This window comes from Vulpes vulpes, chromosome 7, assembly GCF_048418805.1.
Source record: "Vulpes vulpes isolate BD-2025 chromosome 7, VulVul3, whole genome shotgun sequence".
NCBI lineage: Eukaryota > Metazoa > Chordata > Mammalia > Carnivora > Canidae > Vulpes > Vulpes vulpes.
The window spans coordinates 51,517,582-51,530,294 of NC_132786.1; the positions used below are offsets into that span (position 1 = coordinate 51,517,582).

General features: G+C 47.6%; 1 protein-coding gene across 2 annotated transcripts in view; it reads right to left on the reverse strand.

The window, feature by feature from the left end:
• Positions 1 to 11,577, reverse strand: part of WWC2 (WW and C2 domain containing 2) — a 205,613-nt gene extending 194,036 nt beyond the window's left edge. The window contains exon 1 of one of the 2 annotated variants that reach the window (XM_026018206.2): positions 11,312 to 11,577. In XM_026018206.2, coding sequence (XP_025873991.1) covers positions 11,312 to 11,442 — 131 coding nt within the window. In that variant the 5' untranslated portion in view covers positions 11,443 to 11,577. The remainder of the gene's footprint in view (positions 1 to 11,311) is intronic. The other variant, XM_026018208.2, reaches the window with a different exon arrangement.
• Between the last annotated feature and the right edge of the window lie 1,136 nt (positions 11,578 to 12,713).

Sequence of the window (12,713 nt, forward strand, 5' to 3'; positions counted from 1 at the left end):
CATCGAAACACATTCACTGTTGCCTTTATCATTTGTCATCCCTAAACAAGAATATAAAATCCATAGAAGCAGGGACCTTGCCTATTCCATTCAATGCCATGTCCCCAAGATATTGGTTAGGCATACAGTATTTTCTTTTTTTAAAAAAAAAAAAGATTTTATTTATTTATTCATGAGAGACACTGAGAGACAGAGAGGCAGAGACACAGGCAGAGGGAGAAGCAGGCTCCATGCAGGGAGCCTGATGCGGGACTCAATCCCGGGACTCCAGGATCACGCTCTGGGTTGAAGGCAGGCGCTAAACTGCTGAGCCACCCAGGGATCCCCCATACAGTGTTTTCAATAAATCTCTGATGAAGGGTTGAACAATTGAGTAAGTGAGTGAGTGACTAGGGGGTCAAGTCAGTAGGCTGGGGACAGATTATGGAGCTGCTGGAAGGCGGCAAAGGTCCTTCAAATACTTACATTTCATTTATATGGGTACAGGGCTCTGCAGCATTCTTAAGTGCCCTGTGAGGACAGGCAGTCTAAGCAGACAGCACAAACGAATGGTGCACATGCAAAGCAGGTCTCCATCCTCAACTGACTTGAAATCAATTTTATGAGAACATTAGTGATGCAGACACACAGATGCTCCTTCCATATGAGACATTAGGAAATCTCTCAAGAATGCATCTATATACATCTAAAGGCATACCTTTGGGGGGGAAGCTGAAAAGGGTATTAGCCAACCAAGTCAGCCCTACACCCTCTGGATCTGCAACAGCAAACCAGGGCATTAATGTTCAGCCAAGTTAAATACCGGTTTATAGTCATTCGGTCCTATGAGAAATGTCATGAGCTGGGCCACTTAGCAGAAAGGGGGGAAGAGAGGCAATGAGAGGAGAGAGTAAACCTCTAACAAGTTGAAATAGCCTGATAATCGGCAAAGAGGGAAAGAACACAGAGCATGGACAGAACGACTGACCAGCCAGACACGAACACAGCTAGACCTCTAAGCCGACAAAGCTGACAGCCCAGGGATATCATGTACAATATGAATTCCACAACATTCACTCACTGTCACAATTTCAAAGAAAAAAACAACAAAAGATTGGCCTTTCACTGTATCTCGATGAAAAACTAAAACATTAAGGAAAACTGCAGAACGAAGTTCTGCGCTATGTGAACCCGCGCGCTCGTGCAGTCTTTGGCCATAAAAGTTGTGTCTACCATGCTCTAAGTGACGGAGTATCAGTGCCACTTCATAAAATTACCTTCTCATAAAATGGAGCAATGTCAGGAAAGTACACAACACATTCCACAGCCTCGCACGAAGACAGAATCTTAAGCAGGAGCGTAGAGCACAAATCTCTGTGCATCAGAGCTTACTACGGCTGTCAGCACGGCGCTCGGAGCTGGTGACACTGCAGCCAGGCCACGCTGAACAAGCCGCACATGCAGAAACAGCACCAGTGGCACCAAAGGGAAGCCTCTCTGCCTGCCCGAGCCCCCCTGCTCTCTTTTACCAAAATACCAGGGATGCTTTTTAGCTAAAAGTCAGTTGCTATTTTAATAATCACGATAATGTGTGCATTTCTGTACATTTCCTACCCCCACCGCCATGGAGACCAAAGTAAGTTAAATGTTCACCTCTGTTCAAATTCTCTCTTGGGAAACCTCAACGCATCCAGTGTTACAGGAGCGAAAGTGCGGTCCCCAAAGCTAAACTGTTCCACCAGGCTCCACTTCCCAGGGGCCCCATTTTCAGTGCTGCTTGCCACTGGCCTCTGGGAACCATGAGTTCTTTTCTTTCTTTTTTTTTTTTTTTTTAAGTTTTATCCATTTATCTTGAGAGAGAGAGGACAAGGGGAGGGGCAGAAGGAGAGAGAGACTCTCAAGCAGACCCCTTGCCAAGCGCAGAGCCTGACGCAGGCCTCAAATCCATGACCCTGAGACCATGACCAGAGCCGAAACCAAGAGTCAGACACTCAACCAACTGAGCCAGCCAGGCGCCCCAGAACCATGATTTCTGTACTGGCATCAAGACTAACAATATAGGAAAAATCATTCTCAGAGTAATACAATCTTATTAGTCTTTCACAGCATCTTTGGAACATCCTTGGCTGTGACAGGCACCCGCTTTATAAAAATAATACATGGACTTATTTTCCACTTGATCATCACCAATTTTGTGATTTTATACACACCATCAATCTATCACAGGAGAATCTGTTTCTATCAAAAGCGATTACTATATTTATACTTCCAATAGTAAACTGTAAACAACTATGATATCCCCAGAAGTTCATTTTTCTCAGGTCCCTACATCCAATTCTGCCTACTTGAGAAAAATGGCTTTGGAAAACTTAATGTGACATGTTTCATTTCATTAAAAGAAAAGTGTTAAGATAAGCAAGGCAGCTCCTCAAATTCAGCATCTATGTCTGATTCATCATTATACTACACAATGCCTAGAGCCCAGGTTATTTATGAAATAAATGGTCATTGATGACAGATACAAACATGCCATTTTATCATATAAGATCAATATTTCTTCTCTATGTTTATACAAAATATTTTTAATTAAGGAGGGCACATGACAAGATGAGCACTGGGTATTATATTATATGCTTGCAAATTAAATTTAAACAAAATTTTAAAAATAAAATATTTTGGGACCCTTGGGTAGCTCAGTGGTTGAGCATCTGCCTTTGACTTGGGTCATGATTCCAGGGTCCTGGGATCGAGTTCTGCATCAGGCTCCACTCACAGAGCCTGCTTCTCTCTCTGTCTATGTCTCTGCCTCTCTCTGTGTCTCTCATGAATAAATAAAATAAAGATAAATCTTTAAAAATAAATAAATAAAATAAAATATTTTTAGAAACTTTATCACCCCACTTTATACCAAAGGTTGGCAAAATTTTTCTGTAAAGAGCCAGAGTAAATATTTCAAGCTTTGTGGGCGACATATAATCTCTGTCATATAGTCTTTTTTTTTTTATTAGTTATAATCGTTTAATGATGTAAAAGCCATTCTCAGCTGGAAAGTTCTACAAAAACAAGGCTGCAGGCTGGGATTTGGCCCCTGGGCCATAGTTTGCCCACCCTTGTTTCCCAAGTATACAAAAAAAACCCCATAATTATATAGCAGAGTCACATTCTTACTAAAGAAAAACACTTCCAACTGTTTTGTGTGTTTTTGGTAATCTTTTTAAAATCTACTATTTTTTTGGAACAGTTTAAATTTACAGAAAAAAGTGTACTTAGTACAGAGCTTCCATATATTCCACACCCAGTAGTAGGATATTATGTTTACTCAAAATTAATGAACCAGGAATGATACATTCTAATGAACTACAATTCATATTTTTTTCTGAGTTTCTTAGCTTGTACTTCATGTCTTTCATCTGTTCCAGGATCCTATCCAGGATACCATATTACATTTAGTCATCATGTCTCCCTGGGCTCCTCTTGGCCGTGACTGTTTCTCAGACTTTCCTTGTTTCTCATGACCACGACAGTTTTAAGGAGTACAGGTCAGATGATTTTGTAGAATGTCCCTCTACTGAGATTTGGTGGGTGTTTTTCTCATGATTAGACTTGGGGTTCTGATAGTTTTGGGGGAGAAAGACCACAAAGAAAAAGTGTCATTATCATCACATCACACCAAGGGGACATCACCATGAGTTATCACTGCTGCTACTCACCTTGATCACCTAGCCAAGGCAGCGTTTGCCAGCTTTCCTCCAACTGTTGCTGTTGTTGTTGTTGCTGTTGTTTAAACAATAAAAATGAGCATGATCCTGGGCAGCCCAGGTGGCTCAGCGGCTTAGCGCTGCCTTCAGCCCAGGGCGTGATCCCGGAGACCGGGGATCGAGTCCCACATCGGGCTCCCTGCATGGAGCCTGCTTCTCCCTCTGCCTGTGTCTCTGCCTCTCTCTCTCTCTCTCTCTCTGTGTGTGTGTGTCTCTCATGAATAAATAACATCTTTTTTTAAAAAAAAATGAGCATGATCCTTACCGTATATTACTAAACTGAAAGCTTTTAAACATCAACTCATGTTTAATAAGCTGGTCATATACATACACCCATCATTTCCATGATTTATAGCTAGGCCTCTTAAATACATCATATTTGAGATGAAGACAAAAGTTCATATGTTTTTTGCACCGTCTTCTACACTTAATTCCTCTCAATTGCTCCTCCTCACCTTTAGGCTGAATTAAAGGGTATCTAAAGAAAATGTAACAGACAATACTCAAATTTTCTTCCACCTTTTAAATGGTGACAACACAAACTAAATCTTAAGCAACCTGAGCTGGGTTAGAATCCTCCCAGAGGGCAGCCCAGGTGGCTCAGCGGTTTAGTGCCGCCTTCAGCCCAGGGTGTGATCCTGGAGGCCCGGGATTGAGTCCTACATAGGGCTCCCTGCATGGAGCCTGCTTCTCCCTCTGCCTGTGTCTCTGCCTCCCTCTTTCTCTCTCTCTCAAATAAATAAATAAATAAATCTTAAAAAAAAAAAAAAAAAAAAAGAATCCTCCTAGACCCCAGCGCACTTTGGGGCTGGCACAGTAAAAACTGTGGAAGAGCCTACATCCTCAACTTCAGGTGTTAAAATGATTCAAAGTGGTGAGACAGGGGAGGAAGGGAAGAGTGGTGTAAGACTAAAAAGAACTGATGTCTCTCAGCAAACTTTTTTTCCTGGTCAGAGAATAAGCGAGAGGACACAAAAAGGTGGGGAGAGTGGGAAGAGCTGAAAGCCTAAAAAAAGGTGGGAGGCTTGGGTCAGAGTAAGGCCAGCAAAACACTCTGCAGAGGGAAATGCAAATCCAAACCGCAGTAAGATGCCACCTCGTGCCCTGGAGAAATGCTTAAAACAAAACAAACAGAAAATAACAAGTGTTGGTGAGGATGTGGAGAGACTAAAACCCTTGGACACTGCTGGTGGGAATGGCAAAAGGCTTGGTGGATCCTCAAAAAGTTAAACATAGAATTCCTATATGCTATAGCAGTTCCGCTTCCCGGGATCTACCCAAGAGAACTTCGAGAACATATATTCGTACAAAAATTATACATGAATGCTCACAGCAGCATTACTCGTAATAGCCAAAAGGTGGAAGCAGCCCAAATACCCATCGACCAATGAGTAGATACACGGAGTGTTTACTCTATACAATAGAGTGTTATTCAAAGTCATAAAAAGGCATGAAGTTCTGTCACAGGCTACAACATAGATGAACCTGGAAAACTTGTGCTAAGTGAAAGAAGCCAGACACGAAGGACACAGATGGTATGATTCCATTTACATGACATTTCCAGAATAGGAACAACCATGAAGACAGCAGGTAGACTGGCGGTTGTCAAAGGCAGCAGAGGTGGGGAAAGAATAGAAGGTGGGCTCCCAGTGGGTACGGGCTTTCTTCTCAGAGTGATAAAAATGTTCAGGCATTACAGAAAGGTTATGGTTGCAAGGAACTGTGACTATACTAAAAACCACTGAATGGTACTTTCAGATGGTTAAAATGGAGAATTTTATGCGATTTTTTTTTAAAAAATCTCAATAAAAAATAGAATAAATCACTGGGGAAAAAAGCCACTGAACAGAATGGAAACATTCTGAACCACTGTATTTGGTAAATCATGTTTAATCCCAAACTTCCAGACACACACCCTTTAAAAACCCTTTTCCTATTCTGTATACTTCTGTGATAATTTTTCCAATCACAGGAGCTTCAGAAATGAATTAGTCCAAAATTATAACAAGAAACCAGGTCAACCGATTTTAAATAACTTCAGAGGGCCAGAGCATACAGAGACTCAGGTCCGACTTCACGGAATTCACACTGTATTAGGCTCACATGGTTTCCTATCACCTCAATAACTCCCGCATCAGCAAAATGAAGCTGACTATGCCCTTCTTTACCGGTGGCATCTTTTTCCTACTGACATTTAGTCAAGAAAAGTCAAGAAAAGTAAGCACAGACCATTTACAAGGCAATATGCCTAGTCCCACAGGCAGGCAGTGCAAGAGTTTATCAGGCTGAAGGGCAGCTTCTGTAGGTCCCAGTGCTCTTGGGCTTCCCTACAGGAGATTTACTTATTTATTTACTTACTTAAGGATTTTATTTATTCATGAGAGACACAGAGGCAGAGACATAGGAAGAGGGAGAAGCAGGCGCCCTGCGAGGAGCCCGATGCAGGACTCGATCCCAGGACCCTGGGATCATGCCCTGAGCCGAAGGCAGAGGCTCAACCACTGAGCCACCCAGGCGTCCCTTAAGTTGGTAGCTCCTACAGGAGATTTAAATACTGACTTGCTTGAAGGCCACACACCACAAGGGCTGACTAGCTAACTCACAATTTAGTGATTTGCAGCTTAAAAAATTTTTTACTTATTTATAAATAATAGTCTTTCCTGGAAAAGCAAGTACTGTGCTGCCCTAAGTCTTCCAAAAAAAATTACACTGCGAACTATAGACTATTAAAGTCACTGAAGAAATCTTAGTCATAGACGAAGCAACTACTGTTCCCTCCTGCAAGCATTATAGCAAACTGTGTTGAAAACATGAAATACTTCTTTGGGAATTTTTGGAAGACAGCACAGTTGAGTTTAAATTAGTGCTTCCCAGAGTGATTTAAAGAAACAAAAAAAAACAAAAACAAAACAAAACAAAAAAAAAACCCTTCCTTAACAACCTCTCCACACTTCAAAAACCATAATCATTCAAATAATTCACAGTAACCACTTGGCACCCAAACTCAGCCGGCTGGAGAAGAATGATTTCCGACAATCTATGACAATGGCAGTTGTGATTAAGACTATAAGGGCTGATTTTGTGTTCTTTGCTCTTATAATTCCCATATTTATACTATTAGTCAAAATGTAGTAGCTTAATTCTCTCATTATTTTTAATCTAACTAGAAAATCAATTGTCTCTGGTTGTTGGTGGTTATGGGTATATTTTTCGAAAGCATAACAATAAGGAACTGGAAGAGAGTAGCTCAACTAGCATTCTTTCATTAATCTAACAACTTTCTTCACTAATTGACCTAACCAACATTCATTTAACATCTCCCATCTACAAAGGACACAGAAAGCAGTAATAAGCAATTAGGTCTCTTGAGGAATTTACACTCTAGCAGTAGGTTTAGCAAAATTACTTGCTTTGACTTTGAAAGAAAGACAATACAGAGTTCCTCAGATCCTAATCACATGCCATAAACTGGGTGTAAAGAGCCAAGAGTTAGCTCAGCCATCAAGGATGCCCAGCTGACATCCTGTTCCTCCTGTCACCCTCCCCCCGCCCCTCCAGAACTTCTGCCCTTCAATTAGAAAGCACACAGGTCACTCAATATCTGATCCTAACCATAAACCAAAGATTATGTCTATCAGCAAATTTTTGTGTGGTGGTAAATCGTTTACATTCAACTAGACAAAATTATTGTATCTCAGGTTAACATTCCATCCAAGGACAGGAAACGAGCAGAACTCTACTGAGAGTGTGTACAACCACTCACCCAGTCTCTGAGGCCTGCCCACTCTAGCCCCCCTATTCCTCTCAAAGGCAATGAATCTTTTCCTATGTTGAATGTAGGGGGGTGTTTTTTAAGCACCACACCATTTGGCCACGATCTATGAGCCACCATAAACACCAACTGGTGTGGTCAAAGGGTGTCCATGGTGCGCAAAACAAGAGGGGAAGGAGGGAGTAGGCCTGTAAATACCAGTTGACCTACTGGGGGGTGGGAGTGGGAGGCAAGGAATCATGGGCAGGGTGATTTCCCCAGAATTGATAAGGGGGGAGGGAGGAAGGCAAAGTCAAGACCGTTAGAGTAAAATTGTAATCTATTCAGGATCTAGACAGAGCTCTCAACGCTTCCCCAAATAGAACTTCTGACATGCCCAAGAGTACACAGAATTTCCAAGTTCTACCTGGCCTTGCCCTGTCATTCAATGGGGTCAACCTGGTGAGCCTCCAACCATGCTCCCAAGGCATTCACGAACCAGACCCTACATACTCAGGGGTCTCAGAATCCTAAAAAGTTAACAGGAACCTTTGAAGACCAATAAAGACTGGTCAATCAGCCTGAAAAATCAACAGTAGACCAAGAGGTTCTACTCCACCCAAACACCCCTGAGCATATCCAGGTATGCTCAGTGGTCTACAGGAATGACACAGGACACAGGCTCAAGGGTCAAACTATCTGACTTCAAATCCTGGCCACTTTTCATAGCAACGACAATGTCTCTATGACTCCATTTCCTCATCTGTAACCAGAAGATAATAATAGCACTACCTCATAGGACTAATGGGAGAACAGAACGAGACCACGGTTAAGGAGCTTAGCACAGTGACTGTCCCACAATAAACACTGAATAAGTATGTGCCAGTACATTCACTACCTCCAGGGCTAACCTGAACTACCACTCGGTTCCTAAAGCGGAATGACAGCATCACCACTACTACTACTATTTGGCCGGGCCCTAATTATGGACCCCTAACCATACCTATGAGGTAAGTGGTATTATCTTCATTTTCGAGCTGAAAATGAAGGTTTAGAGGGACTCACAAACTCAGCTAAGCTTACTCAGTTAATAAGTGGTGGGGGAATAAAAACTTTAATCATGTCCCGGCATAGTCTGCATTGTCTCATCTACCTCCAAAAGCTTAGAAGTATTTTAATACTTCAGTATTCTAAAATCACTACTCATTGAACAAAATTTTGCTCTTGTAAAAGCCTCCAGCCTTCCTCCCCATGCTAAATCTGCATATTTACCTATATAATCAGAAATACTTCAATTCTGAAAGACTGTTAGAATTTTTCTCAACATAAATATAAGTAAGTCCCCATGCCTACTTCAATTAAATGACTTTAAAAGTTCCAAAGTATTGCATACCCACAGTTTATCAAGTCACTTTTCTTTCAGGATTTGTAATTTGATCCTGTAGGAGAATGGGCACACTCCAATTGGCCTGTGTAACATCTCTTTTTCCATATGTTTGGTAAGTGTCTAACAAAAATGACTAGAGTTCATAGTTGTTCCAAATATCCTCTTACACTATTTAGCAAGACTTACAGTCACTTCATTGCCCAAAAAGAAAACACAGATTTAAACTGAGTATGTCATTAATGACCCCGAAGTCATAGAATTCTTTAAAACTCACAGTGAGATCCAGAAATGTTTATAACCAAATTTATACTTCCAAATACTTAAAGATCTCACTGCTTCAAAGAAAGCTGGAATAATAACAAGTCATCTTATTCAAAACTGTTTATCCACATCAAATGAACTGGTTACCCAGTTTCCTGAAAACAGAGTTCATAATAATTGTTAATCCATTAACAGTTTAAAATAAAAGGCATGCTTAACTTGTTTAAGAAGCAGTGATATGGATAAGCCAAGTCCTATCTTACTTCACTCACTATTTGCTTTACCCAGGCATTACATATTCTTATAATCTTTGTTGGTAAATACGAATGAGACGATAAGAACTGAACATGTGAAATGAAGAGGATCCGAAATGCCTAAATATTTCAAGAATTCACTGCAATTTCAAGAACCTGAAACTCCTGAGTACGAGAAAGCAGAATTACCACATATCTGTAAAAGTCAAATATTTATACAGGTGCCTTAAAAGTCACTGCTGGGTGCACACCATCATCACTGACATTTACTATCTGTTAAACAGTTTCAAGTGCAAGGGCATAAGTCAAATAACTGACCTGGAGCACGAAGTTTATGACAACAAGGAATATGTCTGGAGAAACTGTGAAGGTGTGATGCTTGTCATAACTTTCATCAGGCCAGCAACAGGCAGCCAGGCTGTGGCGAGAGAGAACCTCAGCACAGGTGCCTTTTCTCATTTCAGAAAGGCAATCCGGACTGATACCTTCATGGATAATTGAATAGGGATTGTTCCATAAATTTATAATGTCCTTTATGACTTTCTTATAATTACTCCTTGACAGCTTTCAAAAAAACTATATTCTCAAGATAAAAGTTAATGGAGGACATCAAGTATGAAACTACTTCAACTTCAAATGGAGAAAAGGGGTAAGAGAAGCCCCTAAAAATGATAAACCCCCAATTGACGATTTGGAACACCTCTTTCATGACCAATTTGCAAATTTACAGTCAGGAGTATCTCCTTTTACAATAGTCTAGCCTCTTAAAATAAGTCTAACTTTCGGGCAGCCTGAGTGGCTCAGTGGTTTCGTGCCCCCTTGGGCCCAGGGCATGATCCTGGAGCCCCAGGATCGAGTCCCACGTGGGGCTCCCCGCATGGAGCCTGCTTTTCCCTCTGCCTCTCTCTGTCTCTGGGTCTTTCATGAATGAATAAATAAAATCTTAAAAAAAAAAAAATGTCCTAACTTTCAGAAATTTTCCTTCTAAGGGTAACAAGACAGATGAGAGAGAGGACCAACGCTGGGGAACATTCAGCAGAAGACTTTTCAGCTCCTGAACTTCTTAAGACGACGATCTGGTTGCGCTTCTCCTCTTGAACCTCGGAGCAGGACTAAAGAGGGTGTGTTGAAGATGAAAACTTACAAGAAAAGAGATCAAGCTAAGAATAAGCTCAAGTCTGTGTCCGCGTTCAGGGCACTTCTTTCTTCAAATCAGAACTGGCCTTTTCAAGATCGAGGACTCGGTTCGAGTTTTCAGGTACGACAGCACGCAGTACACCACCACCCCACCACCACCCAGGAAAAGTGTGTCCCGGCGGTGAGGGGCTGGGAGCACCCCCAGGCCGGGCGGGGGGAGGAGGGAGCCCGGAGCCGCCGCCCTCCCCGCCCTCCCCGCCCTCCCCGCTGCAGGCGCGGGACCTGGGGCCTGGGCGGTGCGCCCCGTCGGGGACCGGCAGGCAGGCAGGCGGCCCAGGGCAGGCCAGAGATGCCACAGGTGGCTCGCACGGCGGCCTCGCGGGGGGGCTGCGGGCCCGTCCCGCCTCGCGAAGGCCGAGGCTGCCCTCCAGCCCCGGAGTGGCCCGGCCCAGGCGGAGGCGAGCTCGCGGCGGGGAGGGCGGCGGGGGGGCCGCTCCCCGGACACCCCCGCCAGCCCCGGGCGCCGGCCGATCCGCCCTTCCCTCCCGGCCGGGAGTGTGTCGAGGTCCGGGGGGCGTCGGGAGGCGGGCGTGCAGGGGAGGCCCTGCCAGGGGCGGCTCCTCCCGGCCCCCGCCCCCGCCCCCGCTCCCGCCCGCCCCCTCCCGGCACCCCGAGGCCGGCGACGCCCCGCGCCCCGCGCCCCGCGCCCCCGCGCCGCCGACCGGCCGGATCCCCCGGACAACAGCCCCGCGCCCGCCCGCCCGCCCGCGGCCCGGCCGCCCACCTGTCCCGGGGGTCGATCCAGCTGGTCCTCCTGGTGTTGTGGTCGATGTAGAAGACCTTGCCGTCGTAGTCCCTGGCCTCCTCCCAGCCCCGGGGTAGCGGCAGCTGCCCGCTCCCGGCCCTCCTAGGCATGGTCGGCGGCCTCGCCGGCGAGCGGCGCCTCCATAGGGACCGGGCGCGGGGCGCGGCGGCGGCGGCGGCGGCGGGGCCGGGGCTGCGGGGCGCGGGGCGCGGGGCGGCGGGGCGCGGGGCGGCGGGGCCACGCGCGGGGGGCGCCCCAGGAAACCCTGCTCTCGGCCCCGCCGGGGATCAGTCCACCATGTCTGCGTCGGAGCTGGCGAGCGAACCCTCCTCCTCCTCCTCCTCCTCCTCCCGCTCCTCGCGGCTGCCGCCGCTGCCTCCGCCTCTTCCTCCTCCTCCTCCCCGTCCCCCTGTGGCCGCCGAGGGTCGCGGCGCCCAGGCTGCCCGAGCCGCCGCCGTCTGGGCTCGGATCCGGGAAGCTCGGCGGAGCGGCGGCGGCGGCGGCGGCGGCGGCGGCCTCCTCATTTGCGTGCGATTAGCATAGGCCCCGCCCCCGGGCCGCCCGCCCCGCCCCTCGCCGGGCTCATCTGCATGCACATTCCTCGCCGCCACATTCCAGGGCTTAACCCCGCCGCTCCCGGCGCCCGCTGCACGAGCCGGGGCGCGAGGGCCGAGCCCGGGGCGGGGGCGGGGGCCGAGGGACCAGGTGGGAGGGAGGACGGCGACGGAATGCGCCGCCCGCTCCCTCCCTTTGACCCCCAAATAGCTCCCCGCCGCGGACCGCCTCGGGTTTGCAGTTTCGGGGGAGACCCGAGAGCGCGCCGCAACCTTCTGCACTTCTGGCCGACTTCTAGGGAAACCACAGGGCTTTCGAGAGGAAAGGGGCGGGGGAAGCAGCTCCCCTCGGGGGAGGAAGGCCCGGCACACAGCGAGGGCTGCTGCGGGCCCCGGCGCGGTCCCGGGCCGCTGGGAAAGTGTGAGAAGCCCCCGGGCGGCGGAGGCGCGTCCGCGGCGTGTCCGGGGCGGTGTCGCCCGCGGGGCCTCTGCAGGGCGCCCGGCCCTCCGTGACCTCAGCCCAGAGGCCGCGGGCCTCGCGGCGGAAGGCGCAGGCGGTCCCGCGGGCCCAGGGCGCCGAGACACGCCCGCCCCGGGGGCCTGCGGGGCGCGGGGGGCTCCAGCCTGACCCCGGCGGCGACGCCCCCCCCCCCGGCCCCCAGCCCAGCTCCTCGGCCGCGCGGGCCGCCGGCCTCGGGGGTTGCAGGGTGCGGGCCAGCCGCCGGGGCGGGCCGCTGCAGGACTTTGGGACCGTGGGACGTGGACTAGTCCCCAAGCCGGTCTCTTCCGCCCGGCCCCCGCCGCGGGAAGTCCCCCGCCCCGAGCCG